The sequence below is a fragment of the Aulostomus chinensis genome, chromosome 16, assembly GCF_037954235.1.
Source record: "Aulostomus chinensis isolate RoL2024-O1b breed Wild chromosome 16, RoL_Achi_v1.0, whole genome shotgun sequence".
Taxonomy (NCBI): Eukaryota; Metazoa; Chordata; class Actinopteri; order Syngnathiformes; family Aulostomidae; genus Aulostomus; species Aulostomus chinensis.
In genome coordinates this window covers 129,767-147,500 of record NC_141335.1, presented here as the reverse complement: position 1 = coordinate 147,500, position 17,734 = coordinate 129,767, and the positions used below count along the sequence as shown (strand labels likewise).

The window sequence follows — 17,734 nt, the reverse complement described above, 5'->3', positions numbered from 1 at the left end:
AAGGTTTGGGCTTCCAAGCTTAGTTGATAATTACCTGTGAATGATTGGAGCACCACCCAAATCAAAGTTTTATAGAATGCAGTCGTACAAACTAAGCAAACAAGCCACAGAAATCTCTGGCAAGAGTGACAGCTCAGCAGGGATTTACAGTTTCCAGGTGATCAGCCAAACCAGTCGTGGTTTTATGATATCCGAATACTTTTTGCAGATCCAGAACTCAATGTTTTGGGACTCATCTCTGCAAATGTTAAATTCTTCTAGATGCTTGACAAGTCTGACATTTTGTCTATGTAGTGTTCTGCTCCCACTGCTGAGCTGTCCTACATCAATGGCCGGTTGACAGCTGTTTCTTCTTCTTCTTCAATAATGTATTGTTCAGCACGACTGCCACCTTATCTGGGATGATTGATGGAGCCTTGTGAAAAAAAAACCACCAAAACCGAGACACCATCGAATTCTGATTTGGGCAGCAGCGGTCATGGAAAAAAAGGTGAGTCTTCAAGCTCCAAATTATTCAGATGTTTGGGTGTTTTCAGGTGTAATCTGGTGCACCTGAGGTCTGCTGAGGCTGATGTGGATGCTTCCAGCTCCTCTAGACTCTGCTGGAAAAGTTCTTTGTTCTCGTTGATAAAATGTTTCTGCATCTCAGACATTTGAGCCATGATCTTCTCCCTGCGCAGACGAGCCATCTCTGCCTTCCTCTTCCTCTCTGCCTTATCTTTGTCCCGCATCATCTGCAGCCAGACACCCACCCATTACTCAATAGTCAATAAGCATTATCACAACTTGACAGTGATAAACAGAAAAAAAGATCCTCACCTCCTCTGGGCTGTGTCCCTGGCTGATGGTGATGGCAGAGGTGGAAGAAGAACGTTCTCTCATTGTCTTAATGTTGGACACCATCTGGAAGTAAAACATTCGTCACCTCTAGGTGTCAAACCTAGAATCCAGCAGGAGCCAAGCAACATCCTGGGAGTGAAGGGTTCTAGCTGGATCATAGGGGACTAGGGGCACTGACTGATGTGAAGGTGCCTGATTGTTGAGGACTTTGATGTTAGAAGATGAATCTAGAATTCTATTGTGGTCTGTGCATCAGCAGCTGGAGAGTCTTTAGGGACCATCAGTACAGCCTGCTAGTAAGAATCGCAGTGATCCAGCCTGGAAGTGACAAAAGCAGGGACTAGTTTTTCTGCATCTTCTTGAGCCAGGATGTGTCTGATCTTAGCGATGTTACGTAGATGGAAGAAGGCGTCCTGGAGGTTTGTTGAATGTGGGAGTTGAAGGATCCTGGTCAAAGAGAACTGCTAGGTTCCTACGGTGGTGCTGGGGGCCAGGGTGGTGCCATCCAGGGTACCTGTCTCATCAGATCAGGTGGTCCTCAGGTGTTTGGGCCCAGCACAAGAACTTCAGTTTATCAGAGTTAATAAAGGAAATGATGGTCCTCCATGTTTCCTGTCCTTCAGACAGGCCTCCAGTTCAGTCAGCTGGTTTGTTCCATGTGGATCATTGATGAGTTCAGCTGAGTGTCGTCTGCATAGCAGTGAACATTAATGGAGTGTTTCCTGATCATGTGACCTGGAGGAAGCAGGTACAGGGTGAAGAGGACTGGTCCAAGCACAGAGCCTTGTGGAACACCTGAACTGACTGTAGTGTCTCAGAGGAACCATGATTAACTGGTACCACCTGAGATGGACCTAGTTAATGTGACCAGGAACCAGTTTAGTGTGGTTCCTTTAATACCAGTGACAGGTTCCAGTCTCTGTAGAAGGATATGGTGATCATTGGTATCAAAGCTGCACTGAGACCTAATCAGACCAGCACAGAGACCAGTCCCTCATCTGGTACCAGTAGGCATCACCATCTGGATGTAAAACACTCGTTATGTTTGAACATCAAAAATCTGATAGGGTTGAATGATTTGGGGGAAAAGTCTAATTGCGATTTTTCTGACAAATATTGCGACTTGATTTGAGATAATGTGTTTCCTCAAAAATTCAGTCCAATTGTCACTGTGTAATAGTTCTAAAACATCATGTCTTATTACCGTATAATACTATTTTATTGTCCTATCTGATCAATATCTGAATGCAAGGATTAGAGCTTATGATTATGACTTTAGAGAGTGACAATCACTTTCTTTGATAAAGTAAAAATAAGAAAAATTTCAAAACAGCCTTTCCTCCTCCTTTGTGTCTCAGGCTTTATTCCATCAGTAAAGACAGAGACTAATGTGTCATGGGTGGGCATGGCTAAGAGGTGGAGTGGCTGTCTAGTGTTCGGGTTTGAGCCTCACTTCCCACTGTGACCATGTCAGTGTTTTTGAGCAAGACACTGAACCTTTGGCTCCAGCAGCTGCTCCATCAGTGTGAGGATGGGTGAATGAGACAACACTGCAAGCACTTTGGGTGCCGCAGGTAGAAAGGCGCCATATGAAAAGGAGTACATTTACCATTTACATGCCCTGGATCCACCGGATCACCTCTCCGCTTCATAGTCTCCTCAGTCTCAGGGAAGGTGGCACTAACATATGTGCTCTGTGTGCAGCACCTTTCTACACGTACATTGGACTCTGCTCGCTTTCTACATGCAGGTGAACAACAATGTACCAGAATTCCTGAGGAGGCGCTGCAGCTCAGCTGATGAAAATGCTAGTTACTCGTCTCATTTTGGGCATTTTGCTCTTGACTCCTATCCTCCAGCAGCCATGTGATGACAGAACAGTCTCAGATCGTATATCAGCGTGTCCGGCTGATATCTCCACATGGATGAAGGAACGCCACCTTCAACTGAATCTCTCTGAGACTGAACTTATGGTCTTTCCAGCTTGTCCATCTGTTCAGCCTCAGGTCAGTGTCCAACTTGACTCGAGCCTACTTGTGCCCACAAACTCAGCCAGAAACCTGGGTGTCATGATTGATGACCAGCTGACCTTTAAGGTTGTTGTGGCCTCAGTTTCTCGGTCTTGCCATTATGCCCTCTACAACATCAGGAAGATCAGACCCTTCCTGACCCAACAGACCACACAGCTTCTGGTTCAGGCTCTTGTCATCTCACGCATTGACTACTGCAACTCTCTTCTGGCAGGCCTCCCTGCAGGCTCATTCAAGCCTCTGCAGATGATCCAGAATGCAGCAGCACGTCTGGTCTTCAACCAGCCCAAAAGGGCACGTCACCCCGCTGCTGGTTTCTCTTCACTGGCTTCCAGTGGCAGCCAGGATCAAATTCAAGGCACTTCTCTTGGCTTACAAAACAATCCCAAGAACGGCTCCAGCCTACCTGGAATCCCTGATCCAGGTCTACTCTCCTTCTCGCCCACTACGCTCTGCAGGCGAAAGACGCCTGGTGCTTCCAGCCCAGCGCTGCTCCAAATCTCTAGCCAGACTCTTCTCTTCTGTTGTTCCCAAATGGTGGAACCAACTACTGAACTCTGTGCCTTCTGCTGAGTCCCTTTCTACTTTTAAGAGACAATTGAAGACTCAATTGTTCAGAGAGCACCGAGGCACTGAACCTGACTCTGCTCCTTTTTGTCCTGTGGTAGAATCAGTCAGAGGGTCCAAGACCCAGCACTTAGTGACTATGTAGCACTAACTGGGTTGTGTCATGTTGTATGTTTGTCCAAAAAAACAAAAAAAAAAACAGGAGGGGGGGGGGTGACATTTCTTCTGCCACTAGATGGCAGTACCTGTGACCAAATCACAACTGAAGCACTTTTGCACTACTATAAGTTTTTCCTTCAGTCTGAATTCTTGCTTGTGTTGCACGCTGCTTTGGACAAAAGCGTCTGCTAAATGAAATTGTAGGATTGTAGAATTGTAGAAATGTAGAATTGCAGACATGTAGAATGTAGTGGAGCTCTGAGGCTACACCCCCCACCACTGGCTGCATGGAGTGGATCATTCAGAATGGATTATCAGAAATCACACAGAGAAACTGATTCCTTGTTTAATTAAACTGATGTTTGATAAAACATGGAACTAACAAGCCGTCATTGGAGTTTCCATGGTGGAGCATCTCCTCCTCGTCCTTTTTGTTTCCAGTGGACTCAGCACCACCTGCTGAATTGTTGGTGGGCAACGGGCCTCAGGTCACTTCTGACTGGTTAACATGACTATCCATCACACAACTAAAAACCCTAAGGCAGACGCAACACACTGTTTGATTACATAACTACATAAATTGCAGTCTTTGCCGTTGGCTAATCAAGCTAAAATTGCAATTTTGAATAAATTGATTGAAATTTGATCGAAAAAAATGAATCATTCAACCCTAACGTAAAACACTCATCATCTGCAAGGGTTCCCCATAGCAGACACACACCCACACAAACCTTCAGGATCCAGGTGATCATATCTTTGTGGACCTCCAGGTGAGGAGCATTCTGCAGGGTCTCCAGCAGAGCCAGAACACTTCCTGAAGTACTGGGAGCTTCACCGGGGCCTACACATGCACATATGCATGCACGCACACACACATTACATGTTCATGAGCTCTCTCACAGGCTAAAACTAAATGTATGTTTAAAGTTTTGAAGGTTCAACAAAATGTTATTTGAAAAGGATATTGTCTAAAAAAACAAGGACATTTACAGGGGAAAAGTCAACTGAAGCTTAAGGTTGGTGAGCCCAGATGAGCTGCCTCGGTAAAACAGTGACTGCTCTTGAATGTTTTCAAGAACGCCCATTTTATTTATCCATTTTTACCACTTGTACTTTTAGTGGCTGAGCTTGTTTTGACAAATTTTCCTTTTTATAATGATGTAACAATGCTGGTCCATCTGAAGCAAACATACAAAAAAGAAAAAGATGTTGGAGCCAATTTCTATTTTTTGAATAAGGTGCAAGTTGTTCCAAACCAAATGTTGGATCAGCGGCCCCCTGGCAAAACTATCACCATGGTCCCTGTGTGTGTGTGCATACTGACGTGTGATCTTGGAGGTGTAGGTGAAGGTGATCTCATCATCTCTGCTGCTGTTCTCTTGCTGCTGCTGCTCCTCTAGTAGAGCCATGCCCACCAGATGGAGCACCTGCACGCAGATGCGCGCGCGCGCACACACACACACACACACACACACACACACACACAAACACACACACACGCACACTGTTGTCAGTGAGCTTCTGCGGAGATCATCAATAGTTGTTGTCGTGAAGGTAAAGTCAAATCAAGGTCTGTCTCTGGTTAGTTAAGGTTGTGTTCAAAATAATAGCAGTCCAACATGACTAACCAGATCAATCATTGGTTTTGGTAGAAATTGTATAACTACATGGAAAACAATTTACCAGTAGGTGTAATAGAATCATAGAAAACCAACAGACCCAACATTTTTGATACGCTTGCTCCTGAGTATAGCAGTGTGGAGTTCAATTAGTGAGGTCATTCATTCTGTCAAAAAACAGGAGTGAGTCAGGTGGCCTTTATTCAAGGATGAAGCCAGCACTTGTTGTACAAGCATTTCTCTTTGAATACCTGTGAAAAATGGGTCATTCCAGACATTGTTCCGTTGAACAGTGTACTTTGATTAAAACTGTGATTGGAGAAGGCAAAACATACAAAGAAGTGCGGTAAAAGATAGTCTGCTCGGCTAAAATGATCTCCAGTACTTTAAGATGGAAAGTAAAAGCAGAGAAACGTGGAAGAAAAAAACACAACCATTCGAATGGCCATGATAGCCATAACGGCAAAGACTCAGCCAATGATCGGCTCCAGGGTAAACAAAGACGGTCTGAAGTTACTGGTGAGTGATGCGACAATTAGAAGACGCCCGTGTGAAGCTAATCTATTGGCTATGAACCCCCGCAATGTCCCACTGTTAAAAAAAGACGTGCTGAAGAGGATATCATTTGAAGAACACATCAAGTGGCTTAAAGAGAAATGGAGAAACGTTTGTGGAGTGATGCAAGTAACACTGTAGTTTTTGGGGTCCAAGGCACAGACAATTTGTCAGATGACCCCCAAACACTGAATTCAAGCCACAGTGCACTGTGAAGACAGTAAAGCTTTATGACAGAATGATGTTTCTCTTACTATGGTGTCAGGCCTATTTATTGCATACAAGGGATCGTGGATCAGTTTGCAAATATCAAAATACTGGAGGAGGTCATGTTGCCTCATGCTGAAGAGGGAACGCCCCTTAAATGGGCCTTTCAACAAGCCAACGACCCCAAACACACCAGTAACCGAGCAGCATCTTGGATCCAGACCAACAAAATTAGAGCTATGGAGTGACCAGCCCAATCCGCGGACCCTAATCTGACAAAAAACTTGTGGGGTGACAGAAAAAATGGTGTTTCTGAGGGAGAAACACAGAAATGCAGAGGAACTGTGGAATGTTGTCAGATCAACCTGGGGTTGAAAACCTGCTCACAGGTGCCAGAAGTTGGTCGACTGCATGCAACAGAAGTGTGAAGCAGTTCTCAGACACAGTGGTCATACAACTAAATATTAGTTTAGTGACTCACAGGAATGCTAAATCCAAAAAATGTTCAGTTTATACAGTAATTATTTGCATAAAGAAAAATGCAGACTGCTATTTTTCTAACAGCCCAATATTCATTTGTCTTCATTTTCTTTTAAGCAATTAAAAAAATGTATACTTTTTTTCATGTGCTGATTGAGAATATAATGTGCATTGTTCCCAAAGCATGGAAGTCAAAACTATTGTAAGGATTCAGAGCTTTACTCAAGTTTTTAAACACACTGCTATTATTTTGAACACAACTGTATATTGTCGCCTTCTTCAAATAATCACCTTATCTCACCTAATCACAGTTTTTCAGAAAATATAAAATACTGGAGACAAAACATCATAAGGAGTTGTTTTAGGCAAAAAATGACTGGCAATTATTCTTAGAAGGTGATGATATGCCATCACATGATCACACTGTTAATTTTAGCAGGAAATATCATGTAGCCTCAATAATGATGAACGATATCCATCAGGGAAGTTGGGGACATTTGGATTTGGTTGTCAGTCCTGAGGCAGTGGGTTTGCTAAGATGTGACAATCATCAACGACTCAAACTTTGTTACAACAGCTAATGACCAGCAAAGCGTGTGTGTCAGTTGCTGTGGCAACACTAATGTTACTCTGTGTGTTGCCTCGTTTACGAGTCGCTTCATTTTGCTGCTGCCCTAAGTAGTTTCTGGTGTGTATACGTCTCACCCTCTGCAGCATGGACTCAGTCCAGGCCCCCCCGCTGGGCTCAACAGCCCACTGAAGCACAGCACCCTCAATGGCGAGCAGCACATCACACTGCAGCAGGTTGACCAGACTGGCAAACAGAGGAAAAAGAGGGGGAGGAACGGGCGGGGGGAGGGCTGGCCAGTAGACACACACACATACACATTGTGATTAAAGTAGACCATACCATCTTGATGGGAGTAGTGGGGATGTGTCATGATGGTATTGCATGTTTCATCTATCTGGATACTATCATGTGTAATTATCACTAATCCCATTAAAAACACACAGCCTCTATTAATATCTACACTGATATTGAAAGAAATAATTTTTAAAAATTCCCCCCCAGGAGGTGGCAGAATGTCTCCTTCCAGCTGAGCCCCTCTACCAGATTCAGATTCAGAGAACTTTATGTATCCCCGTGGGTTACAATAAAGGGAGCAGAGAGCGGTACAGTTGGGTACACAACAACATCAACAACACAACATACATTAGGCGAGGAAGTGCAGTGGAACGGTCTATACGTCCCAGAGTTAGCAGCAGTTACCTTGTAAAGTGCATGATAGTAGTGCACACTAGATATGTAGTATATATACATTATTGCACTGAGTAGTACTTTTGCAAGTATTGTGCTATGTACAGAAAGAAAAGAGAATCTGTGGGTGCTGCGGTATCTCATGATCTGGTGACTGGCACGGAAACGTGCTCGAGAAGGAGGCATCACACAACACGAATGCTCAGTGGCAAGTGGATCTGAGACCAGACCACAGTGATATTCCAGAACTATATACAGGAACCATCTCAATGGCAGACACCCAGGACAGAACGTCAAGAATAAAGAGCTGGACAGCACCGGGCCCGGACATGAACCATGCCTGCTGGCTAGAGAAACTAACTGATCTCAATGATGCCTGGCAGCACAATTAAACCAGCTGCTGATGGACAGGACCAAAATATACACATTTATGTGTACAGTATATTTGTGCAAATCCAGTTAAAGTCAGATTAATACAATAGCTTAACTGTTACCAAAGTCAAGTAAATGTACTGTACTGTGTTTGTGTGTGTCTGTACCAGTATCTTCTCCCATCTGCCTCCTTAGCTTCCTCTGAGCTTCCTCTGCCTGCACACACATTACACACAGGTAGCCTGGTGATGCCATGATCACTTTTGTGTGTGTGTGTGTGTGTGTGCGTGCGTGCCCGTGCGTACCTTAGACTGGTCAGCTCTGCTATAATGATGGAAATATAGGTTGAAGTGTTTGTTCCAGTCCGGACGTAGCTCATACAGACCTCGACCCGTCACACCTGGCTTCCTGTGCGCGTGTGCCCACACACACACACACACACACACACACACACGCACACACACAAAAACACATTAATAACAGCCATGCTGTATGTGTGTGTGTGTGTGTGTGTGTGTGTGTGTGTGTGTGTGTGTGTGTTAAGACGTGTGATTTCAAGAGCAAATTTCCTTTTCATTCTATGATAGGAGATGAACCAATTCATCCATAATTCAGTTCCTGTTTGACAGGTGTGTGTTGAGGAGGGCAGGAGTTGGACAGATGTGTGTTGAGGAGGGCAGGAGTTGGTGAGGAGGGCAGGAGTTGGACAGGTGTGTGTTGAGGAGGGCAGGAGTTGGACAGGTGTGTGTTGAGGAGGGCAGGAGTTGGACAGGTGTGTGTTGAGGAGGGCAGGAGTTGGACAGGTGTGTGTTGAGGAGGGCAGGAGTTGGACAGATGTGTGTTGAGGAGGGCAGGAGTTGGTGAGGAGGGCAGGAGTTGGACAGGTGTGTGTTGAGGAGGGCAGGAGTTGGACAGGTGTGTGTTGAGGAGGGCAGGAGTTGGACAGGTGTGTGTTGAGGAGGGCAGGAGTTGGACAGGTGTGTGTTGAGGAGGGCAGGAGTTGGACAGATGTGTGTTGAGGAGGGCAGGAGTTGGTGAGGAGGGCAGGAGTTGGACAGGTGTGTGTTGAGGAGGGCAGGAGTTGGACAGGTGTGTGTTGAGGAGGGCAGGGGTTGGACAGATGTGTGTTGAGGAGGGCAGGAGTTGGACAGGTGTGTGTTGAGGAGGGCAGGAGTTGGACAGGTGTGTGTTGAGGAGGGCAGGAGTTGGACAGGTGTGTGTTGAGGAGGGCAGGAGTTGGACAGGTGTGTGTTGAGGAGGGCAGGAGTTGGACAGGTGTGTGTTGAGGAGGAAGTTTATTGGAAATCTGACTGACTTGAAGGAGGCAATAGTGTCAATGACTCGTTCCAGACCCGTCTCCTTGTTCCCCTGAAGACAAGAAACAGACATTAACTATCTGAAAACGTAAAGATGAAAAGGACAAAAAAACAAGCAAAATACAGATAAAGAGACAGACAGGATCATGAACAGGTAAACAGGTTGAGTGTCTCACATTCTCAGGCAGCGCCTTCACCAACTCGCTGTGAGCCATCGGTCTGATTGACAGCTGATGGATGATTTCTCTTCTGACCTCATCAAATGGCTCCACTTGCCCCACACCCCCCACATAGCGCTCACCTGATCCCCACACACATGTAAAAAACAAAACAGGTAAACACACATTTAATCATCCATAATATCTATGTAAAACAATCTGAGGATCAGGTGAGTGACATCACAGCAATGCGCCTGTAAATCACCATTAAACCAGTGAAGCCGACTAGATGGAGCGCCGCCCGGATCAGAACTGGAGGTTTCATGTGGTGCTGCAGGGAGCAGCTGAGCATCTTTGCAGTGCACCAGCAAGCGCACTGGTCTGATGGAGGAAGTGGTGGCAGCCAACTTCCTCCCAACTAATTCCCCACCTCACCACCTGCAGGAGGGAACAAGTCTCTCCTCCTCACACAGGAGTGTGCTGCAGTTGTAAATTCAGCTTGTTACAGTATTTCTGCTTGTACCGCCAAGCAGATATTAAAAAACAGAAATAGAACTAGTACCAGGTTTTGAATGGTGTGGATGTGAAAACCGGCTCCAGGCCATCTGGCCCAGCTGCCTCATGGGTGTTGGGGGGGCTGGGACACTGGTTAGTGGGTGTTTGTAGTGCTGCTAATGTGTTGCTCTGCCGAGCAAACATAATAGGGTCTTTGCCTGAAGTACCTTCAGTCTCAGGCTCTAAAAACATCTCCCACTCAGTTGCCACTTTAGTGCCACAAAGATGTGCATGAGCACATGAGTACTCGCATGCTGTGAGGATTCCACTTTGTCAGTCACTCAGCAGCCAAAGCTGGTCCAGGGCTCTGGTGTCAAACCAAAAGAAGAGTGCAGAAGACATTTGCTTGTATCAGCAATTGGGAAAGCTGGCAGCACCAGAGCAACCTGTGGAAAGTTAGCCGACAGCCCTGCAAAAATGTTTACATTGGAGCACGGTGACTTATCAGCTGTCCAGTCACACGGGCTGATATCAGATACATTGATCTCAACAGAAAAGGAAGACTTGGCTGCTGCCACAGATCAACATGTATTATAATATGATAATTTTATTCCGTTTACTGAGATAAGTTTAACAGGAGAGACATCTGAACCCTCAAGCATGCACACTGGCAAGTGGATGGATGGATGGAGACACACAGACACGCACGCACACATACAGCGTCATGTAGCTGCGCTGCAGCTCTGTACTGCTGTCAATATAAGTCAGGTAAACTGGTTAAAATAACATTGGCCAAAGCACATAAATCTAATTTTTGGCCCACAGAGATGGACATGAACATCCTCACAAGTCAGCAACTCACCAACAACCATGATGATGAGGTGAAGCATCTCCTCAATCAGAGTGTTGTTCTGCTGGACCACATCCTAGACAGCCAGACACACAGAAAGCCAGGGACAACAGGTCATCAGGTCAGAGTCACATGAGCATCCCTGAAGTCAGTAGAGTCTTACTGACCTTGTTCGACTCTCTGTATCTCTTCCTGCAGTCAGCAGAACTGAAGATGTGGAAAAGCTCAAATCGACTAAGAACGATCATCAGAAAATGGTTTGGATCCATCATAGAGGCACCAGCCTAAACACAAGAGTCACAATGAAAGCAAAAGGGATCAACTGTGACATGGAATACAGGTAGAATCTCCTTCTATCCACAGGTCTGTTAAGCCAATGTCTCTCAGGAGAGTAGGTGAGGTCAGTAGGGTTAGTAGGGTTGTGGTTCTACCTGCAACATGATGATGTCTTTGTCAAACATCTCCACTCGACACTTGACGTTGTGATAATAGTAAATCTGAAACAGAAGACAAATGTGATGTTCATCCTGTGTTACCAAGAGCCCGGAGAACTCCATTTCCCAGAATGCTAACAAGCGCTGTATTTGTTGTCATGTAAGGTAGAGACAAGGTACGATTGTGTGACACCACAGCAGCAATTAGGCTTTAAAGGCAAAGGTGATGTGAGCTGAAAAATGAGTTGACATTTCTTCTCTTCTCACATCTGCTCACATTTCTGTCTTTATACCTCCAAAGCCACAATCACACTGTCCTCAGTGTTTCTCCAATGAAGAAACAATAGAGATTGAAGCTTGTAAACTCTACATGGAAATTGTCTAACCTTAGCTGAACCTACTTCTTTGAATTCTAAAACTGCCAAAACCAACCACCATGTTATCTGACAACATTATTGGACACTAGAGAAAGGCATTAGCAGTACTGAGAGCTTGACTGCATAGACATGTCAATGATCACTCAGAAAGAACACAGGAACCCACAGAGAACCTGTTTGAGGACCTGTGTTATGAACAACTACTCAGCTGTTGAGTAGACTGAGACCTGTCCTCGCCACCCTGAGGATGCGCGTTGGGAAATTTTGTGTCGTCATCTGGTGAGACTTCCTCGACCTAGCAGCAACTTGGTGAGTGAATGGAGGTGCAGCAGTAAGTAGCAGACAGACAGACAGACAGACTACTTTATTAATCCCTTTTGGACGCTCCGCCAGGGAAATTGCACAGCAGTAGCTGTTTTAAGTCAAGTTTTACAGCAACTGGTGAAATTTGATATCGATCTGATCTCATGTTCAGCTTAATATTGCGCCAGTGTTAACATTTTATATCAGCCCAAGCTAGCACGTCCGACAACTGCTGCTGATTTAATGCACAACTAGAAACTGAGCTTTCAATGTTTTGAAATGAATACCGTCGACACACCTGTGAAGTCGGTGCACGGATTGATAATCACTCACCTGGTTGATGAGAGAGAAGCCATTCCTCCTCCACATGCCAGCGTGCACCTGGGCACAGAGCACCAAGCAGCGCAGGGGGAGTTCAATGAGAAGGGGGGGGCTGAGTTCCCCCTGAGGATACACACACACACACACACACACAGAGTGATCATTCCAAAATCAGTAAGGGTTATGTAAAGCAGCTGATCAGGGATCAGTACTCACCAAAGGAAGCTGCTCAGGGTAGCGCGACGCCACTTGTGTCCTGCTGAGGAGAACATGGAGCCCTGACACAGGAAGCACATGTTATTGTTTTCTCCCCAGTTGATCATCATCAATTCATCTAGCCAAGCAGTCCTAGTCGTTGTTGTGCTCCTTCTGTGGACAACCAACTGTGTCCTCCGTTACATGTGGAGTTTTTCGGCCACATGCGACTGACCAGAGGGGGTGCTAGTGCAGCAACCAGGACACAGAGCCTCATCGGGTGTCCCACACAAATGTGTCTATACAGATGCCTTCAGTCCACAATTGAACGGGCCAACAGCGTTGCTGCTGGGTTACCTGAATCCTATCTCACTTCTGTTAGGTTCATTGTATATTAATAAATACCGGATTGTTTGAGTGCTTAATTGTGATGATATCAATATCTCAGTCGACACAGGGCTCTAGACAGCATATGAGACCTTTTTTGTGTGTGTGTGTGTGAGTGTGTGTGTGTGTGTGTGTGTGTAAATGACCCATTGACCCTAGGACTACTGGGAGCTGAGAGATCTCTCTCACATACACACACGTTAAAAAAAACAACAACAAAAAAACAGGTGAACACACAAACCCAGGGTTAGCAGAATATCACCTCCTTCCGGTTTAATCATCCACAATATAAATGTAAAACAATCTGAGGATCAGGTGAGTGACATCTCAGCAATGCGGCTGTGAAACACCAGTGATACACCACCGAAGCCAACTAGATGGAGCCCCACCTGGGTCTGAACGAGAGGTGTCATGTGGTGAGGTAGTTGAGAGCCCATGTTTACATTGGAGCATGGTGATTTATCAGTTGTCCAGTCACTAGGGCTGATATCAGATACATTGATCTCATCACAGTAGGAGGCCTTGGCTGATGCCCATCCATCCATTTCATCAGGAGCAATTAAGAGGTTCAGTATCTTGCTCAAGGACACTTGGACATGGTCACCAGGGGGGAGGGGGGATCGAACCAGCGACCCTTCGGTTCGGACGGCCACACTACCTCTGAGCTGCGCCGCCCCGCAAATCAATATTTATTATAATACAATGAGTTCATCAAGTTTACTGAGAAAAGTTTAACACGAAAGACATCTGAACCCTCAACTCATGTATGTGTGTGTGTGTGTGTGTGTGTGTGTGTGTGCACGCGCGCGCGTGTACCTGCCAGCAGCCTGCACACCGGCAAGTGGATGGACACTTTATCCTGAGACACCTGGTACCTAAACGTCTCCACGCAGTGACCAGCCAGACTCAGGCTGATTGGCTGCTCACCATCTAAAAGGCCACTGTGACACTGACTGAGCGCGCTCAGACACTTCCTGTAGGCCTGGATCAACACAAGCTCCTGACACACACACACACACACACACACACACACACACACACAAAGTTGACAGATGAGCTGAAGCTGATGGAACATCATGTTAACACTGTGTGCACCAGGCCCGTTGGCCGTCATGCATGTATGGATGAGAACATAATTGGCTTTCATGCTTAACCCTAACAGTGCGTTCCCTTATTGAAGCCTTCCTCTCAGTTCACTGCTCACGCATGTTCACCAGAGGCAGTCCCTGGATACAACATTGGCGGAGAGGAAACAGAAATTACAGTGTGACTGAATTTCACATAAAAAGGCAACCAGTGCAACATGCAATGTGACAATGTGGCTGTGTGATTTCAAGCTAGGATGGAAAAGCCAGCAACACACTCTAACACTTGTTGACACAGCACAGCATAAGTTATCAGGAGTGATGTGTTTGATGCCCAGCAAAGAGTATCCTATGTTAACATGTTATCAGAATTACTTCTACTAATATTAATAATACATTTGATTTATTGACACCTTTCAAAGCACCCAATACATCACAAAATGTATAATATTCGAGACAGCTGAAATGATTAAAATGATGGGAAGAGAAAGAATAAAATAAGATAAATACAAACCAGGAACCAAAAGGTGTTTGAAAATTTCATACGTATTCCTACGAGGGCTGTCGTGACACACTAATCTCGCGATAGGATATGATACGATACGTGATATTCGGCTCACGATATGATATTTATCACGATATTCACCTCACGATACAATTCAATACTTACGTCCTTTTCTGAACGGTTTTAAAGGGCAAAGTGATTTTGGTGACATCTTGTGAGTTCCATTGACTTGGATTGAATTAACTAAACTGAAAGCATCATTTACACATGAGGCTCTGACTGGCAGCTCACAAATGCTGGACAAAATGAATCAAAGATGTGGTGAGAAAATGAGTTTTGTTTATTGAAACTGAGTGCAAATTGTAGCTTTCAAGCTTTTGAAAAGTCAAGTGAACATGGAGAGTTAAAGTGCAGCCGGTGGCCTTCTCAGGCAGCTTTTTTAGCTTGACGCTGAACATAGGAGGTAGCTGCTAGCCAGTCTAGCCACCAGCTTCACCAAAAATAAACCATGGCAGTCAATAATTAAATTCACGGGTGACAGCAGCATAGCAGGTCTCCATCGCGTTCACCAGGCGCCTAAAGCCAGTGCTTTCCACCACCCAGTAAGCTCTCAAATCCTGACTAATAAAGCAGCAATGGACTCCGTCACTGTCCAGCGTGGTTTGTTTGGGGTCACGCCGCAGCTTCTTGGGCTCGGTCTCAGGTGGCATTTCCTTGTCCGGGTGGTGACGTTTTAGGAGGGCTCGCAGGTTGGTGGTACTTCCAGAGTACTTAACGTTTGTGTGACCCAACTCACAAACCACCATACTTTTGTCTAAATCGTTACTTTCCTATTTGTCTTTGAACCCAAAATGCTCCCACACATCTGCGTTTAAGCATGCAGGCGCTGGATTTATACTCGCCACCATTCTCCTGAATGTCTCAGCTCTAATCTGATGAGAAAGGCGGCGGCGTCTGGGTAACTACAAATGCTCTACAGCGACACCAGCGGCTGGTAGACCGAACTGCTCTTCCTGCAAAGTGCGGGACACGGGGCATTGGAATGGGGCTCAATATATCGATACTCACGGGTGAAAAATATCAATATATATCACAGGATCAATAAAACTGCTCAGCCCTACTTCCTACACTGTTTATTATTAGAAACAAGTTGGTTTAAACTGCTGTGTACTTGAAACTAAACAAACTGCATCACTTAATACAGTTGAAATGATTAAATACATGAGTAAACCACTGCAGAATGACCCTGTTCTGTGTTCAGACTTGAGAACATTTTTTTTGTTGTAAAACACTGAAAAACTGTAAAGGCCCAATATTTTCAATGCAAAATCCACAGGATGAAATCGATGAGGAGAACTGACAACGGCATTCATATCAATAAAATCATATAAATTCCCAAGACATCCAGTGTGTTGTGCCTTACATTTGTGGAGCACCACTCCTGGATCATGGATATGATGTGTGTCAGTTTCATCTGCAGCGTGAACGCTGCCTCCCACTCAGGCTCCATCTCAATGTGCTGCCCTACTTGTCTCACCACTGGGTCCATGCCCTGACAGACACACAGAAACAGACACAGAAAAAACAGAACAGTTAAACACACACTGACAGTTTCTACCTGTACAGTTGTCTGCATAGAACCAAAGCCTGCTCCAGCAAAATGGGTTGTTGTTGTACAACTGCCATTATTACCTGCATACACTTAAGCAGTTCCAGAAAAGCATCCAGACCTTCCAGAAACTTCTCACTCAGCTCATCAGTCCACTCTGAGGGACGACTCATCAGGACATACCTGGACACACAAGCCTGGTATGAAATTAGCATGTAACTGGTGTCCATCAGTCTCTCCTCCTTTCTCTCTCTCTTTATCTCTGTCTCTCTCTTTCCTTCTGTCTCTCTGTCTTCCTCCATTCTCTGTCTTTGTCTCTGTCCATCAGCCTCTCCTCCTTTCTCTCCCTCTTTATCTCTGTCCCTCTCTTTCCTTCTGTTTCTCTGTCTTCCTCCATTCTCTGTCTTTGTCTCTGTCCTGCTCTCCTGCTCTCTCTCCGTCCCCACTGATCCTGGATCTGCTCCACCTTCCTGCTGGTAAAGGAAGGTTCTGGTGGCTGCTGTTGCAGGTTGTGCTTGCTGATGGAGAATTGTTGGGTGGAGGTTCATTGAAGGAGGGAGGTGCTGGACCTGCTCTACTTGGACAGAGTCAGGAGAGAACTTTGGTTGGGGTTTGGTGTCACACAAATACAACTGACTTGACTAAAAATGAAATGTAACTCTCCTCCTGGAACCGTCACCTTATCTTGGTGGAGGAGTTTGAGTGCCCTAGTGGCCCTAGGAGCTATGCTGTCGGGGCCATTTTGCCCCTGGTAGGGTCACCCAAGGCAGACTGGATCTAGGCGAAGGGCCAGACAGAGAACGGTTCAACAGACCCCTAATGGAGAAGCCACCGAGTGTTGTGTGTACCCAGCCTGGAGGAGCACTGGGGCCCCACCCTGGAGCCAGGCCTGGCGTAGGGGCTTGAAGGTGAGCGTCAGGTGGCCGGGCATTGGTTCATGGGCCCCGGCTGGGCCTAGCCCGAAAAGGAGACACGAGTACGTCCTCCATTGGACCCACCACCCATAAGAGGAACCGGAGGGGTCCGGTGCAATGTGGCCTGGGTGGCAGTCGAAGGCAGGGGCCTCGGCTGTCTGAACCCCAGGCATGGAAGCTGGCTTTTGGGACATGGAACGTTACCTCTCTGGCGGGGAAGGAGCTGGAGCTGGTGGAAGAAGTTGAGCGTTACCGGCTAGATATAGTCGGCCTCACCTCGACACATAGCTCTGGGTCCGGAACCCGAGTCCTTGAGAGGGGTTGGACTCTCTCTTTTGCTGGAGTTGCTCCAGGTGAGAGGCGGAGGGTGGGGGTGGGCTTTTTGGTTGCCCCTAGACTCTCTGCCTGTAAGTTGGGGTTTACCCCGGTGGACGAAAGGGTTGCTTCCCTGTGCCTCCGGGTCGGGGAATGGGTCCTGACAGTGGTCTGTGCTTATGTGCCGAACACCAGTTCAGAGGACCCACCCTTTTTTGAGTCCTTGGGAAGGGTGCTGGATGATGTCCCGACTGGGGACTCCATTGTCCTACTGGGAGACTTCAACGCTCACGTGGGCAATGACAGCGTGACCTGGAAGGGCATGATTGGGAGGAACGGCAGGCCCGACCTGAACCTGAGTGGTGTTCAGTTATTGGACTTCT

The 17,734-nt window shown here is 46.2% G+C and overlaps 1 protein-coding gene across 1 annotated transcript in view; it reads right to left on the bottom strand.

Moving 5' to 3' along the window:
- Positions 1-17,734, bottom strand: part of ubr2 (ubiquitin protein ligase E3 component n-recognin 2) — a 34,971-nt gene that overhangs the window by 6,194 nt on the left and 11,043 nt on the right. The window contains exons 13-29 of the mRNA XM_086181258.1: positions 16,206-16,305; positions 15,937-16,065; positions 13,740-13,923; positions 12,558-12,619; positions 12,354-12,464; positions 11,338-11,403; positions 11,074-11,190; positions 10,919-10,982; positions 9,580-9,704; positions 9,403-9,455; positions 8,393-8,495; positions 8,255-8,303; positions 7,163-7,317; positions 4,921-5,023; positions 4,328-4,437; positions 820-903; positions 553-734 (exon numbers count right to left, since the gene is read on the bottom strand). Coding sequence (XP_086037384.1) covers positions 553-734; positions 820-903; positions 4,328-4,437; positions 4,921-5,023; positions 7,163-7,317; positions 8,255-8,303; positions 8,393-8,495; positions 9,403-9,455; positions 9,580-9,704; positions 10,919-10,982; positions 11,074-11,190; positions 11,338-11,403; positions 12,354-12,464; positions 12,558-12,619; positions 13,740-13,923; positions 15,937-16,065; positions 16,206-16,305 — 1,797 coding nt within the window. The remainder of the gene's footprint in view (positions 1-552; positions 735-819; positions 904-4,327; positions 4,438-4,920; positions 5,024-7,162; positions 7,318-8,254; positions 8,304-8,392; positions 8,496-9,402; positions 9,456-9,579; positions 9,705-10,918; positions 10,983-11,073; positions 11,191-11,337; positions 11,404-12,353; positions 12,465-12,557; positions 12,620-13,739; positions 13,924-15,936; positions 16,066-16,205; positions 16,306-17,734) is intronic.